The sequence below is a fragment of the Coturnix japonica genome, chromosome 5 (assembly GCF_001577835.2).
Source record: "Coturnix japonica isolate 7356 chromosome 5, Coturnix japonica 2.1, whole genome shotgun sequence".
Taxonomy (NCBI): domain Eukaryota; kingdom Metazoa; phylum Chordata; class Aves; order Galliformes; family Phasianidae; genus Coturnix; species Coturnix japonica.
The window spans coordinates 7,788,939-7,805,753 of record NC_029520.1 but is presented as its reverse complement, the minus strand read 5'-3'; the positions used below and the strand labels follow the sequence as shown (position 1 = coordinate 7,805,753).

The 16,815-nt window shown below is 56.2% G+C and overlaps 1 protein-coding gene across 1 annotated transcript; it reads right to left on the bottom strand.

Annotated features, from left to right (window-relative positions):
- Positions 1-150: 150 nt before the first annotated feature.
- ZDHHC5 (zinc finger DHHC-type palmitoyltransferase 5) lies at positions 151-16,733 on the bottom strand. The gene is made up of 12 exons (XM_015863624.2): positions 16,609-16,733; positions 10,000-11,273; positions 6,265-6,386; positions 5,678-5,835; positions 5,385-5,554; positions 5,062-5,164; positions 4,553-4,644; positions 4,317-4,449; positions 3,767-3,890; positions 2,918-3,030; positions 1,875-2,758; positions 151-1,577 (listed from the first exon to the last, which is right to left on the bottom strand). Exons 2-12 carry the CDS (start codon positions 10,101-10,103, stop codon positions 1,412-1,414), a joined length of 2,169 nt encoding a protein of 722 aa, XP_015719110.1. The 5' UTR covers positions 10,104-11,273; positions 16,609-16,733; the 3' UTR covers positions 151-1,411.
- Between the last annotated feature and the right edge of the window lie 82 nt (positions 16,734-16,815).

Sequence of the window (16,815 nt, the reverse complement as noted above, 5' to 3'; positions counted from 1 at the left end):
CAGCCCTGTAAGGCTGGGCCCGGCTCTCCTTGTCCCCTTCCTTTCCACTCCAGACGAGGGAGGGAAAGCTGAGAAGTGAAGGACAGGATCCTTCACGGACTCCTCCATCCCTGGACACCGCACAAAGCACACGCATGCCCGCTGAGGTGACTCATTAAATATCCTTTTATTCCTCGTTTTTAAAATGGCTAATCATAATAATAAAAAAAAAAACAAAAAACCAATGGCATGGCTCTGCGGAGGCCACAGGAGAGATATTGCCATAGAGAAAGAGTCAAGTAGTGCGTGAAGTTGCGTGGGCCCGGTGCGGGGTGGGCTCCCCAATGGGGCTGGGGGTGGCGGGGCAGCACTGGGCTCCTTGGCTGCGTTTTTTGGCATGTGATGAGAAAATATTGCTCGACAGGGATGTGCCTCTTCCCCACATGGAGATAAAAATAACCACGTGACAGCCAAAAAAAACCTGATCACCCATTAAAAAAAAAAAATAATAGAAAAAAAAACCACAAACCCTGGGGAAATGCTAAAAAAAACCAAAAAACAAAATATAGAGCAAAATGTGCAGGTGCAGAAAGGCTGCAGCCCTCACCTGCACACCAGCAGCTCCCCCGGTCATCGCCAGCTTCACACCACCTCTGTAGCCAGTGGGAGATGCCGGGCACAGGGGCTCCAGATCCAAGCACACGGGAGGGGGGTCCACAGCATGATAGAACCCAGCAGGAGGGTCCAGGATCCCGCAGGCCCCAGTGTGACATGGGCACCCCGTGACCCCCAGGAGCCCCTGAGCGAATCCCCCCCTTATCCCTCGAGCACAGGGGCCCTGGGTACGGACCCTGTGAGGTGGTGGCCCATGTGGGGAAGGGGAATGGGTGGTTTCTTCCTCTCTCTGGGTAAGATATATAATTTCTGCTTCTTTTTTTTTTTACTTTTTTCTTTTTTTTTTTTCCTTTTTTTTAATATTTATATTTATATATATAGATATTTATATATACACACACCTGGTAACTCAGAAAGAGAAAAAAAATAGAATCCGTAACAATAATAATAAAAAAAAGTTATTCTGGTTTAAAAACAATCCATTCCTACCACGCTAGGCGAGCGATTGATTGCACAAGGCCCACAAGTGGCTGCCCGGCCAATGCTGGCAGGGCACGAGGCTGCGGGACATGGTCCCCCCCCACGACCCCACACCTGGCCAGGGCAGCATCCCTGCCCCACACAGTCCTGGGGTGTGAGTCAGCGCCTGAGTCCCAGGGAGGGGTGGAAAGAGGGAGGAAAAAAACCCCTGGGGCTTCCACAGCCCATCTCCTCATCCCCGTCTTCAGCTGGAGACTGCAGAGCGTCTGTGCCCATGGAGCCCTCTGGTGCAAGCGGGTGCCCAGCCAGGAGGTGAGCAGGCGAGCGGCTCTGCCCCTCATACCGAGATCTCATACGTGGTGCCCCCCACACCAGAGACCTTCTTGACTCCTCCACGTGTGGGGCTGCTGACAGGCACGGATCCTGAGCCAGGGGTGGCTGAGCTCAAGCTCTTGGGCTGCCCGTTGGACTTGCTGTAAGATGTTCTCATCTGCATCTCGTCTCTGGGGAGGGAAGCAAGCACACGGGGGTGAGAAGGTGGGAGCACGGGGGTAGAGTGTGGCAAAGCACGGGGCAGAGGGAAAGGGGGGAGTGGGATCCCAGCACGGCGGAGCAGAGGCAGCCCTGCCTTCCCCAGGGACACAAAGCAGCCAGACGTCCCTCAAGCCCACCAAGATGCCCATGAATTCTCCCAGGGACAACGCCAGCTCTGTGCCAGCAGGACTTTCCCCAGCCCTCCCCGCATCCACCCCGGTGAGCTGCAGTGCACGCCATGCGGGGCAGACGGTGCCAAAACTCACTTTGGTGCCAGTAGCGGCTGCAAGGCCACCTCCTCAGCCTCGGGGACGCTGGCCTGAGACGCTGCTGGTTTTTGGCTGCTGTAAGACACAGATTTGCCCAAGTGGGGGGCGGCGGGCTGCTCAGGGGAGCCCAGGGAGCGCACCCGCAGCACGTGAGAGGGCTCAGGCTTGCCAAAGCGGGGAGGGGCCGGGCGGGTGAGCGGATTCTTGCCCAGAGGCGAGCGCTTCGAATCGTCCGAGGAAGAGCTGGTGCGGGGGGCGTTGCTGGAGCCCGGCGTCGACTGGATGCCCGAGTCTGCCAGCCCCGCATCGTCCTCCCTGCCCGCTGCGGGCGGCTGCTGCAGCAGCTTCTCCCGCTCCTGGATGGAAGCCACGATGTGGCGGGAGAGATTGTCATAGCGCACGGGTGAGGGCTCGCGGGGCGGCACATGCTTGGGTGAGACGGTGGCAGCAAAGCGGCCGTGCAGGTCGGTCTCTCGCTGCTGGGCGATGCGGGCCGAGAGGAAGGGCGACGTGTAGCCCACAGGTGGGTCGGGCTCGGGGCCGGCCTGCACCGACTCGAAGTCAGGGCTGTCAGAAGGTGTGAGCAGGCTGTCATACGACAGGCTCCCATTGCGCGTCTGGTTCACCAGGCTCTTATAGGAGGTGGACGTAGTGCCCTCGGAGCGGATGGACTGCAAGTGGCCCAGCTCAAAGCCCGTGCCCTGGGCTGACTTGAGGCTGGAGGAGCGGGAGCCACTGGACAGCGGATCAAAGGGAAAGTTCTTGCCGAAGGTGGGTGAGCGGAAGCTCTCAGGCTCCAGGCTCGGCTCTGAGCGGTAGCTGGGCTTGCGGCCGCCCTCGCCGATGGAGTTGGGCTCTTTCAGGCTGTTTACTCGGCTCAGCTATGGGACAGGAACACAGCAGTCACTCCCAGGAACGCAGGGGCCCCACACAACTCTTAACGCCCACCCCAAACCCACTACCCAGAAAGCCAAAGCAAAGAGCACAAAAGCAGCCCCGTATGAGTGCTGCCTGTCAGCCAGCCACGTGCACAGCTTTACCTTTGCGCTGGTGGAATGGGGCAGGGCAGCTGAGCTGCTGCTGCTGCTGTATCCAGGCCGGTACTTGTACATGGTGGGTGTCGGGGGGCTGTCCTTGCCTAGCAAGCTGCTGTCTGCGGGCAGGGGAAGAGAGAAAGACACTCACACGTGTGGCCACTAACACAAATGCTACGCGGAGTCCTCCCTCCCTTCCCCAGAACCGGCTCTGAGCCTTAGGAGGACAGACCATGGAGGTGAAGGCGAGAGGAACAGGCTGGGGGGGAGCGCTCCAGGAATGGATGAAATGGAGTGGGATGGAAAATGGGTCCCCACAGCACAGCGTTCCAGGCAGGCACTTCCCTGTCCCTGTAGCGGCCCTGTTCACATCCCACCTCTCTTGCAAAGCCAATGCAGGTATCTCCAAGCACTGTTTCACTAGCACTCAGGGAAGCAGGGCAAGCATGTCAACGCAGGCTGCAACAAACACAACCTTTGCCACCAAGCCAAGCCTGCCGTTCCTTCTCCTCCTTCATCCTGGTTGCACTCCTGTGCCCACCTACAGCACAACAGCCCATAAGCTTGCCCACAGCATCTCAGTGTCTCTGGACAAGCGCAGTGACCTCAGCTTGGCTTCCTGCTCTTCTCTGATGGAGTAGAGCCAGTTGGAAGCATCCCACAGGCTTTTCCGATCACAAGGGCCATGTGTAGCAGCCCAGAGACATGGGCGCACCCTGTTCCACAATGCGGTGGTGCTGACGTGCTTCAGGTCTACCCCGCAGCCTGTTCCTGCAGCCCTGGCTCCTGGTCTGCTGGGCACAGCCCTGGGCTTCCCTCCCAGCGGCTGGCTGGGACCCTGCATGCCCTCCTTACCCTCATTGGTGGCCAGGGTTAAGTGTGTCCTCAGGCCCGTGTAGCGGCTGAGGTCTGGCTTAGGTGGGGGTGGCGGTTCGGCATCAGCAGACTGGCTCTCCGTCACCTCCAGGCTTCCTTTGGACTGCAGAGACAAAGCGCAAAGGGTCAGCAGGGCACCAAGGCCTCAGCCCTCCCCTTAGCAGGCAGGGGGCATGCAGTGGTGTTACGGGGCTGCTGGTGCCCCTGGGCCCATCCAACATCCTGAGCGCTCGAAGGCAGCACATGCCCCACGTGCTGGGAAGTGCTGTGGAAAGGGAAATCTCCAAACAGTGCTGCGAGGGCGAAGAACAGGATAGGGAAGGGCGATGGAGTGTGCAAAGCCTCATGTGGTCACTGCCACATGGGAGGGATGTAATTTCTATCCTGAAGGGACACAGAACAGGACAACACGGAGGAGGCAGAATGTGACCAAGGCTCACTCGGTTCTTTACTCACAGATGCAGGCTTGCACCCCTGGGTTCCGTGGAGGACCCCAACGTGGGGAGTGCTTAATTACCCCCTTCCTCACCTTCGTCCTCTTCAGCTCTGTCTGGATACCGTTGTCCATGATCTTGACAGTGATTTGGCCATCTGATACCTCAGGCCTCAGGAAGGGGGGTCTCACCAGCACTGTCTGCTCAGCCCTCGGGCGCCCCAGGTACCTGCCAGAACCCAGAGAGAGGGGGCAGAGAATGTGGTGAAGGCTCATAGCTGGGGGTGCTGAAGTTGGGTATTGGAGGGCTGGGGAGGTGCCACCATGCTTACCTGGGGGCTGGGGAGCTACACAGGACCCGGCTCACGTTCTTACAGCAACCATTAGTGAAGGGGTTGACACCACCTCGGAACTTGCCTGTCACCTATGGAATGGGAAGTATCACATCAGTGTGATTGGCAGCCACGGGAAGTCTATGGTCCAACCCCCCCCTCACCAAGGCCAATAGGTCTTTCCCTAACATCTGATTGGAAACTGCCTCGGTTCAAGCTGCACCCATCGCTTCCTGCCCTTCCACCAACCATTCTTAAGGGCCTGCTGGGCTCCTTCTTACCCATGACTACCCCTCAAACAGCAGCAGCAAGATCCCATTTCTTCAGGCTGCACAAATGAGGTGAGCTCAAACTCCTCTCACTCACTGGTGGCACCCCTCTCTCAACTATCTAGGCAGAATTCCCTTGCTCAATCCACCTGTCTACATCTACCTTGTGGAAAGAAGCCCCAGAGGCCATCCCAATTGTCTGACACCAACTAAGCACCCCACATCAGCCGGTACACGTACCTGCTCGTTGGTTGTGCGTCCTCGTGCCACTAGAACAATATGGAAACCAGTGAGACCAACGACTGGAATAAAGAATAACCCAGCCACACACATCACAGCCATACTGCCAGCAGGCAGCTAAGGAATATGCTTGAGGAACATGTAGCTGTAAATGTCCCTGTTCATTGCAGGGAAGTATAGGACTAGATGGCTTTTACGGTCCCCCCCACTTCAAACGACTCTATGAATATCACAGCTCTGCTGCACCACATACACCCCTCAGCCCCACAACACTTCTTCCCCCTCCAGTCCCTTCCCGAGCCTTCTGGGAGCGCAGAGGATACGTGACGGCCATGCGGACACCAGAGAGCTCTGCCTGGTAGAGGACATAAAGCAGACCAAAGCCAAACACTCCCATGATGTGCGTAGTGAGTGACAGCAGGAAGAGGAAGAAGTAACGGTAATTGCGTCGCCCGATGCAGTTGTTCACCCAGGGGCAGTGATGGTCAAACTCCTGTTGGTGGGGAAGAAGACAGTGAAGGGTTTGGCTGGCAGTGCTTTGTGCCTGCACGAGCATTTTTGGGACTGATGGCGCAGCTCTGTGCCAAAACACAGAGACAGCCCAGCAGCTGCTCACCTCCACACAGTTGTCGCAGACGCTGCAGTGGGAGCAGCGCGGTGGCCGGTAGAAGCGGCAGGTTGCACACCATTTCATGCGCACCTGAATGCCCTTGATCTCCACTGTCTTATAAAGTGGAGCTCGGAAGTCATCTTCCTTGTCTTCATCTTCCTCAGCTAGCAGGAAACACAAGCACAACCACAACACACATTGGGACAGTCACCAAACTGCAGCTGGCCTTCTTTCCTCCCCACCTGGAGATGCCCAGCACAACGCTCCTCTGTCCCACTGTAAACCCCCTAGACTGTCCCAGGGACCACTATATACAGGTAGAAGAGGCTTTGCCCCAAAACCACAACACCCATCTGAGCCCAAGGCAGCCCATATGAGGTGCCAGGACTTAGGCAACTTTCACCACTTGATCCTACCAACCAGCAGGGCCATGAACCCGGAGCAACCTCCCAGCAGCATCTGTCACCAACTGATCCCACCCAGGCAGGGCAAGGAGAGCTCTCCCCAAGTGCTCTGGGATCAGGGAATCCTCTTTCCCGCTGAGGAAGGAACTAGCTCTATCCCAGATGGTTCACAAGCTGAGACACACTCACCTCGTGGGAATATGCCTGGATCCATGAAAGTGGCCATGCTGAAGTTGGCCAGCACGAAGATGAAGACGACAGCATTGTAGATGGGAATGACTGGGGAGACGTAGAGGCTGAGCCAAGGGCACCTGCAGACACAAAGGCTCTGTAACACCTGTCCTAAAGGCAGTTCCTTGAGCACCCCAGGTCCAGGCTTGCCTGCTGCACCTGGCAATGGTCACAACAGCCCAGCTTCCCTCCAGGAGCAGTGGCCAAATCCCCCTGCAGAGGGGGCTTCTCAAATGGGGAGGCCGCTCTGCCAGCTTTGGGGACACCCCGAGTGCGTCAGCCAGCCCTGTGGACCTGCCCAGGGGTATCTATGCAGAAAGTGCTCCAGCAGACAACTGAGGTACAACACATGCCCCTTCTTAATGGCGGCAAGAACAGGAAGAGCCTGTCAGACTGGCAATGCCATGTGGGCTGTGAGAAGCTGCACTGGCATAGGGACGCAGGATGGATCTCGCTCCCTCAGTGACACTATTCCTTTGTCTCATTAGCAAGCATGAATAACATTTGGGGACCCCACAATGGGACACAAAACCATCAGCTTCGAGCCTGAACCCAGACCAAAGCTGCTGCCTGAGGCATCCGCTGTCCCAGCTGGCACCCAGCTCCTTCACAGGGCAGGGAATGGGGTAAGTGCACCATCCCCACTGCCCTGCCCAGGCCGGGTGCAGGCTGAGGGCAGTGGGCTTCCCCCTTGGAGGCGCCAGCGTAATTCCCTAATCTGCTTTGCTGCTGGGAGTTTAATCCCATGGATCTAGGGCAGCATCTGTCCCTCTCTTTCCCCCCACAGCGATAAACACAGATGGATTTAGGCAGTGAGTGGAGGGGGCAGAGCGCAGTGCTGGGCGAACAGGGTGACATATGGTGTCAGCACCATAATCCAGCACAGCCCTCGAGCAGGGAGCGGTGAAGGGGCACGTGCTGCCCCATCCCTCCTCCACCACCACATGCTGCCACTCAGTCAGACTGTGGGTCCCACCTCCTGGCATAGTGTGGCTGGTACCACTTGCCCTCCCATGCCAACAGGAGTCTGCCAAGCACACCACTGCGATGGCAGCCTCACCTTGGGCAATGCCTCCTTGCCTCAGCCTACCTGCCATGGCATTGCCACTGCTGCTCAAAGAGCTCTCGGGGGCAAGGAGTGGCTCCTGCAGCCATGCAGCACCAGCTGCACCGGCCCGGCCTCCTGGGGCAGCAGGCCCTGCTGTGCAGCCTGAGAGCCAGTGAGACGGGTCTGTGCTGAGGGCAAGCTGTGGGGAGCCTGGGAAGGGAAGGAGCCTCCATTCTGAGCAGCCCCGAGCTCTCAGGTGGGAGCACCATTACCCCAAGGGCAGACCCGCCAGCTCCACGCTGCCCTTCAATGGCAGGTTAGTGTCAGCCTTTGTGAAGGGACCAGCTCACAGCCCCAGGCCTTATCGGGCCTCGCCAGATGCCCGCAGCAAAACAGGCGAGCTGCCAGAGGCTGTGCCCAGTGGACTTTGTACCCATGCAGCAGGCCCAGGCTGTGCAGCCATCTCAGCATCACCATGTCCTTGCCTTCTGCTCTCTAGGACAGACACGGCAGGAATGCGTGTCCCATCCCAGCAGGGGGCTGCCCCCTGCTTCATGCACCTCCCATAGAACCCAGAGAGTTGGCAGTCAGAGCACAGGCATGGAGTACACCCATCTCAGAGAGCTGTCGAGACTTGTCCCTGGCAGCACATGAGAGAACTCAGAGAACGCAGCAGTCTCGGCCTGCCACAACCTGAGTCACAGCCCAAGTGGGGCAGGCTGTGCTGCTCCTCCCCTCTGCAGACCCATCTGTAGCCCCTCACTGCAAACACATCCCCACCCCGTGAGTTCTGCACGAGGTCAACTGCTTTAAAGCAGAGCACGCCACGAGGAACCAGACCCAGGCAAGAGGTGTGGGATGGAATAAGTGATCCCCAGGGGAATTCCAGGCTGGAACCAGCAGTGTCCAAGCCACCAAGCCAAGCTCATCCCTTGAGAAGGGAACACCTCTGCCCCTGCCAGCTCTCACTCAGCAACACAAACCTCAGTCCAACCTGATGCGTTCTAATGAAATTAATGTGCTCATTCCTGGACCAGAGATACCAACCCTAGGCCAGGATGGACCAGAAGGAAGATGCCTGGCTGACATACTAGAAACAATGCCTAGAGAGAGGCACAAGAGCGGAGCCCTTCAGGAGCAGGGCACAAAATGCCTCCAGTTCCACAAGTTCAAGCTCTGTGCAAACTTCTTTTCCGCTCCTTCCTTCCCCGCTCCAGCAGTTTCATAAGAACAGCCCTATGAGCTCTATAAGCACAAAGCAAACCCCCCCAGCCCCGCCAAACAACCTGCATGAAAGCATGCCGTGCTTTGCCACTCTGCTGGAGATTTAAATTGGTGTTTTAAAGTAGGTTAAATAACATCCACTGACCTACAATTAACGTGACTCTGCCCAGGTGTTCCTGCTCTGAACAAACCTGCTTGGCAGCACGCAGCCTGACCGCAGCTGTTCCTTGCACTGATAAGCAGCTCCCAGCAGCCCCATAGCTCGCAGCTGGCACTGCGGGGTGGCAGCAGCCAGGACCAGGTCTGTGGGGCAGGTCTGCCCCTGCTCAACGTGTCCTGATGGTAGTGCAAAGGGAGGAGGGCACTTGTCACCCCAAGAGCAGCATCAGGCACACCCACTCCCTCTTCTACCCCAGCTCTCTGAACCGGTGTTGCAAAACTTGCTGCTTTCTGCAGCCCAAAGTAGCAAAATCTCCTTCGACAGCCTCAAAGCTGCCACAGCACCGGGCTGATGGATGTGCTGGGTCTTGGCTTGGGTACACCCTGCTGAACGACAGCACCAGCTGCCTGGAAGGAGTAAATCACACCAGCTCTGTCCTTTGGTCCTCAAATTACTCTTTTATTGCCCAGTTGCTGCCACGTGTTAAAGCTGCAGTGACCTTCCGGCCACCGAGAGCTGTGTTTGAGGGAGTGGCAGCAATCCATGGGGCAGCAGGACACCGTGCTGGGGTAATGATACTGCCCCAAACACAGGCTTCCCCCAAGTGCTGGCCTCAGGCCCCGCTGGCTCCTAGGTAGACCAGCTACTCCAGGCTCTCTCCAGAAACACCAGACCCTCCCCATTTCCTCAGGCTGGCACCGATAGCAGTAAGAGATGCAGGCAGGGGTCATAGTGCTTCTCCTTCAACTTTCCTTAGATGCTCACAAACTGGTTACGAAACTTTAAAGAATAACAGAGGCTGCCCCAGTCTGACAAAACACTTTGGAGAGTTCCAAAGGAGAAAATTATCTCTGTCATTTTCCTCATACAGGTCACAAGTTAATTCCCAGCCCAGATGGGGCTGAGAACTGCCAGCGAGACGAGCGAGTTATGCAAACATCCGAAGGCAGCAGTGAAGTGTCTGCCAGGAGCTGAAGCTGAACAGTGGTGAGGTGCCTCGCTGCCCAGCTCCCTTCTCTGGTTTGCCTCATGGGAAAACCAAGCAAAATTCAGCTGGGATTGAACCACTCCAAAGGAACGCAGGGTGCTGCGGTGCTTTTATACCCTACATCTGTCCCACAGTGTCACAGCCTACCCGCTATGCCAGCTCCTCCACCAGGAAAACCCTGCTCGGTCCCTGCCTTGCACCCATCACCCAGCATCACACCCCCAACACCTCCCCCCACCCTCCTTGCTCTTTGGCCACGCGACTGGGACTCACGTGAAGGCAAAGAAGAGGGTGGTGGCTCCCACTAGGAAGATGGCAGCAGCTGAGACCGGAACGTATTTGCTGGGTTTGAACCTTTTTCCAGATGCTGCTGGCATGTTGGAGCTCTGGTGGGGAATCTGCCCTGCAGCATAGCCCAGGCCCAGCTGGAGTCAGAGCAAGGCGAGAAGGGCAGGGGAGAGTGAAGGGGCCAAAGCACGACCCAGCCTCCTGGGTCAGTCCTGGAGCGGGCTCTGAGCAGAGCAGGCTGTCTGCAGAAGTCCACTACGGTCTCCAGAACAAGAGGCTCTGAGGAGTCCACGCTATCCTCTGCCCTGCGAAAGTTCAGGGGTGCAGGGAGGGAGACTTAAAACCATTAAAAAATTCAGCACAGAGAACCGGATTTGGATTTAAAACAGCTGTCGGGGCAGGAATGCTGCGAGCTCTTGAGAGCATGCAAAAAGCAGCTCCCCGTGTGGATTGCACCGGCCACCAGAAACGAAGATGAGCTTTCCACACAGGCAGGACAGGAGCGAGGCAAGAAGCACAACGCGTGCGAGCACCCTGGGAAAGAGCAAGATAGCGGTAAACTTCTTGCAAAAAGCCACTCGGGGGAAACCACTTCTCCTTTTCAATCTGATATCCACAGCCCCCTCCGGCCGCTGTCTCACAAGCGATCTGCCCAGCTTCCTTGCAGCGCTGCTGTGCCTGCTCCTCCTCCTCCTCCTCCCCAGAGGCGGTAGAGAAGCACTCTCCCTGATTTCACCAGAATCTAGGCTGGCTGCCTGGCGGTGGCCATTTAATTTTATTTATTTCTCTCTTGACTGTTAAAGCCGAGGAACAGCTGGTGCAAGGTTGAGCTGTAAATCCTTTCTTTGTGAGGGGGGCTGGAGGGGAAGGTTCAATGGATTGTGCGTTTTCACCCTCTTCCTACTTGTTCCTTTCTCCTGACCCTCTGGGCCTTTCCACGGGCTTCGTTGTCACTCGGTTGTTGTGAATCAACAGGAACTGCACCAAATCCTCACTGTGGCAACCATTCCTGAGCAGCACAACAGCAGGGATCTGAAGGAACGCTTTCAGGGAGGGCTTTTATACCCCCAAAAGACAAGCGATGGTGGAAGCAGAGCTGAAAAAGTCCGTACTGCCCATGGCCTGAGCAGAGTGTGGGCAGGTCTCAGTATGTTCCAAACCGCTCCATTTTTACTGAGTGGAAGGGAGGTAAAGTTGCTCTTCATTAATCCATTTGTTCGTTCAAAAAACTCAGGAACATTGAGAATGCCGCACCTCACCTAGAAAAAGAGGACAGAAATAAATTAACAAGAGAAACAATCCCTGAAACACCACAAAGCTGTCCAGAACAGTGAGAATGCATTTATCTGAGGAAGGAAACAGAGTCAGGAAGATGCAGAACCCTGTTGCAGGCGACTTCCAAGCCCAGCTCTGACACAGCCTGATGTCACAGCCCAAGGCCTGTCACCTCCCAGCAGCGTCCCTTGTCACAGCTGAGAGCCTGCAGCAAGAGGAGGCTGTAATTAGCAAGGACCAGCCAGCCACATCGCTGCCCATCCCTGAGGCCCTCTGCGCCCCATTCACTGCAGAGAAGCCCAAGCTAAGCAACATGCCAAGGACTGTGCAGGAAATCTGCACTGAGCCTGGAATAAGATTAGGGACCGTAAGAGTGCTTGCCCAACCCTCGTACATTTTCCAGTTGTAACTCAAGTTCTAATGCTGCAAAACGCCTGCAGGCTCGAGGTGAAGGGGCCAATCAGAGGCTTACAGAATTGATATTTGGGTGGAGGCTGCAGGAGGAAGAGGCAGCTGGAATCTCATCCTCTTCCCCCCAAGGGCACAAAGCAGAGAAGCCAGTGGAAAACACCAGCGTCCTAACCAGGAAAGGGATTCAGAGGGCCAGGATCCCGACAGAGAGCCCTGATGGCTTTATGGTGCCTTCAAGAGCATCATCAGATTGATGACTGACAGCAAGGGTGTAGGCGGGAGCATCAGATTGCTGCAAGGCAAACTGCAGGGGAGAATGTGCCTTTGTGAGTACTGAAGGAGGCACCAACCAGTCCCAAGCACTCATGATCCCATTGCAGCTCAGGGAAGGGCTGAGCACAGCTTCTATTTCATTGACTGTCACTGCTGGAACCCCTTCTGGGCCATTTGTCACACACTCACTGGCTCAGTGTTCCATCACAAGGTCTCCATCACACCACTGACCCCAGATATAGAGCCATAATAACCCTCTTCTCTTCCCAAAGCTTTTTCATAGGTGTAGACAGAAATTCTGAGTGCTGACCAAACACTCACAAAAGCTGAGAGAACTGCGGCACAAAATTAAGTGCCCAATTAGTTAATGACAAGAACTTATTAGGTTTAGATAACTCAGTCCCAAAGCAGGGCGTCAGGGCTGACTAACCAAGGCACCACTCCCAATGCAGAGGGCCCTTCTTTCACAGTAACTTCCGAAACCAACTTTTTGGCTTTGTGATGGAGAGAGAGGAAAGACAGCACGGCACAACACGAGCACAGTGCCCCAGATCTGCTGGCTGGGAGCCCCGCTCTCACCTCCAGGCAGCTGGCCGCTGTGGCTCTGCGGGTGGGCGGGCAGCAGTGCTGGAGATAGGCTACCCCCAAGTTGAAAGATGACATCACTGCTAATTGCTTTAGCAGAAACCATCTGTTAACGTGCTCCTCAGCTGTAACAGGACACCCCGGCCCTTTGAAAGGTTCCGCCATGAGAACAGCCACACCTCAAATCCAAACAGATACTTGCAGATTTCAGTTTGCCCCCATGCTACTCCTCACCCCTCCATCCCATTCCTTACGCAGACGAATCTCCTCGTCCAAGATGAGACGTTGTCCACAGAAGTTCCCCTTAAAGCCTTCCCCAGTTCAAAGTCCTGCTCAGTTCTGCCTGAACCCTTCCCAAGGCACCAGCTAATGACGGGTGCCTATATTAAAGGGCTCCAACTCCTCTCACGGGGTGAGTCGGCACACTGTGGCAGTTGCAAAAGCCCATGTGAGGGCTCAGCTTAGTGAAGAAATGAGCATCAGGCAGCGCTGGAGAGAGCTCCCAACATCAATGCACGAGTAAAGACAGAAACACAGACTATCCTGAGTTGGAAGGGACCCAAAAGCATCACCGAGTCCAAATCCTAGCTCCAAAACTCAGGCCCTGTGTTGGAAAGCGTTGTCCAAATGCTCCTTGAGTTCTGGCAGCTTGGGTCTGTGACCACTGCCAAGGGGAGGCTGTTCCAGTGCCCAAATGCTCTCTGCTGAAGAATCCTGTCTTTATATGCAAACTACAGCTTGGGCACCTGTGTGTCCAAGGTCCAGCCCTCCTGCAGCCTGGTTTGCACCTGAATCGCTGTGTGGTGTGGCACTGCAGGCTGGGATCTCAGCAGCGTAATCTTAAGGTATCTTCTCTTTTCTTGGGGGCTAAATGATGCTGAAACTCGACCATTCTTATCACTTACACTGATGTCCTAGAGAAACACAAACTACATGCAGGACCCACCCTGCCTTCCCACAGATTATACCGATTCAGACCACGTAACACACCAATTACCCCAAACAGACAATCTCTCCTGCTATACCTCTGCCCACCCTCAGTCTCTCCTTTTTTCCTCCCAAACCTTTTATCCCCACCGCAACTCACCTGAGGAATGTATGTGCTCTGCTCCCATCCTGATCCCTTCTCCGCCTCTTCCAGCCCAGCAGCTCCTCCCTTCCATACTTCTCAGGACCTGCCCTACTCCTTCCTCCTCCCATTCAAGCTTTACTAGGCTTGTGTGTCACCGATTACTCCATTTTCCCTCTCCTCTGGCATTTCTGCCTGTTTTCCCAACCCTGGCACCTCTTCCTCTGTTGTGTTTTTCCCCCTGGTTCATCTTATCCAGCACAACCCCAGGTATCCCACACCCAAGGGAGAGCCCAGGTTCATCAGAGGGTCCCCAACTCAGCCCCTGCCTCACTGATACTCCCATCCCACAGCTGGCCTTACTGCCTGGCAAGGCAGCTCAGCTGCTCCCTGAGCTCGTCCCAATGCCCCCATTTCCCCACACCCATATTCTCATTCCCTATTTATGTGCTTCCCTCCACCCATGTGAGGGTCCAACCTCCATCTCCGCTCAGCTTCTGAGGACTCCACCAAATCCTCCATTCCTTCCCTCAGGATGCTTCCGAACGCCACCGCTGCCACCTTACGCTTCTCTTTTAGTCCACGCTGCCTTTTCTTCAGCTGAGAACCTGAAGAGTCTGATTTCCAGCACTCGCTCCTTGAAGCTCCGTGCTCCTCCTGTCCTTCTCACCACTGCCCCACCTCATTGCTTTCCAGCGACCTATCCACACGCAGCCTCAACAGTCTGTATTGCTTTAGGGCTTGATCTTTCCAAAGCATCAGATGGGACAAGAAAACACTCCTCACCATGCGTGAGCCATCCAACGCTGCCAACAAGCAGCGCAGCTCCTCTAAGCACTCCCAGCCTTGAAGAAGGAAGCGCGCGCCTCAACGTGACAAGGTTTCCCGACCCTGCCTTTCGTTACCGCCCGGGGAAAGGAGCTGGCACGGAGCGGAGAGAGTTCACTCTCAGTTATGAGCTCCAGTGGTGCGTCAGCTGCCTCCCTGCCCCAAACCAGTCCTGCTGAGTTTCCCCAGCACGGGTCAAAGAGACAAACAATTCCTTCCGAGTGATGCAAGTCCCGATCAGGGCAGATCCGGGACGACACAAAGACAAGATGTGCTCTACCTGGTCCCACCTTGTTTTCACTGCCTGCACACAGGATCTGAATGAAGCAGGTGATCCCAGGGCCGGATCCGTAGTCGCCTTGGCACCTTCTACTCACAGGATGAGAAACATGTCCCAGCCAGCTCACCTCTGCACTGAGCTCACTGTATAAACCCTGCACAGCAAGGAGCAAGAGGTATCCCTGCAACAGACAACAACCCAGGCAGCAGCTGCTGAGATGCAGGCTACCAAGGAAAGCACAAAACCATCAGAGCAGGCAGCCAGCATGGCTAGCAACCCCTCAGTGCTTATCTCTGGCCTTGCTTACATCGCTCCCATTCCTCCCCTGCCCATCTCAGCGGTTTACATGGGATTAGCCCCATTTTGCGGACAAAGCAGGGAAGAACAGAATCTCATCCAATGTGTCTGCACCTTCCTCGATGCACAAACCCAGCCCTGCCACCACCGGTGCTCAGAGGGAGCAACCAGCAGAAGAAACAGCAGCAGGAGAAGGGGGGAACACCACAAAAAGCCTTGTATAAAATGAGAGGTGAAGGTCTCCTGATGGCCCCGCTCCACCCAGTTACCTCCTGCCTGACCTCAGGAACCATGAGAACAAAGTCCTCTGCTAAGGAACAACGCCTCACTGGAGGTGATGATTAGATTAAGCCCGCTAAGTTGATCAACCTCCTCACTCCCAACTAGACAAGGCTGCAGTCATGTTTTACAGCCCAGAAAAGATCAGTGCAAGAAGGATGATCCTACAAAGCATCCAGTTCAGACATATGGCGGAGCAATCACATACTAAGGAGCTACCAGTAATGGATACCAGGAGGGCAGAGTCTCCCCATTAAACCAGTGAGATGAGCAGGGAAGAACTGTGAGGTTTTGCTGTCATCTCAGGGAGATGTAACAGTATGCTCAGCTACAACTTGGGATTAACACGTTTCACATTGATAATTTGGAGCTGCTTAGCAGTAGTCAGGCTGAACACCTGCCAGCACAGCCCATTACATCACCAACACCGGAGAACGTCGTGCGGAAGCGTGTTTCAAGGAGGAATTTCACACTGGACAAGGCAGCAACACATGGGCCGGGGCCCTGCAGCCACAGAGACTTGAACCTCTGCTCATTGACGGGCCACGAGAACCAAACCCTGACACAGGCCATTGCTGTGCCAGTGTCTGCTCCTCAATCACAAACCCTGCCCACCCTCATGGCACTCAGGAGCACAACTGCACTCTGTTACCCCACCATCCAGCCTCCATAACACAGCACCACACAACCCTCCAAAGCAGCTCTGGGCTCCCAGCACCAGAAGGACACGGAGCTGTCAGAGGGGATTCCACACAGATGCTGAGGGCTGCAAGGAGATGGGTTGGTCAGCCTGGAGAACAGCAGGCTCTAGGAGGCCTTCCAGTACCTACAAAGGCTACAGGAAAGCTGGAATGGGCCTTTCAGTGAGGACAGAGTGTGACTAGTGATGGTTTTAAACTAAAAGAGGGGAGATTTGGATTAAGTATAAGGCGAAATTCTTTACTCTGAAGGCAGTGCGGCAGGTGCCCCCAGCCGGGCTGGATGTGGCTGTACCGAGGTCCCTGCCTACGAATGCGGCGGAACCGGCCGGGCCTTAGTGCCGCTCCCACAACACGCCGCTGCTCCGCGGCCCCGCGCACGGAAGGACGCGAACAACTCCCGGGTCAGCGCTCAGGGCCCGGGAGGAAGCGGCGGGCAGGGCCGGGAGCGGCCGAGCCGTGAAGCGGCGGGCGTGGGCTCGGAGGCGGCACCGGGGCACGGCGCGGCCGGGGCTCCGCGGCCCTACGGCCGGCAATGAGGGGAGGAGAAGGGAGCGACGAGAGCGGGACGGGCCGTGCGGGGATCCCGCGTTACTCACCCACACTGCGGCGCGGCCCGGGCGGCGCCCAACGCTACCGGGCACGGAGCGAGCGCAGCGCTCGGCGGATGGGCACCACGTCACGGCTGCGCATGCGTGTCCCGCCCCGTCGGCAGCGCGTCCTCATTGGTCGGAGCCTGGGAACACACTGGAAGGAGCCGGGGGAGCGCGCTGCGCATGCGCCAAAAGGGAAGCAGCCACGCGCAT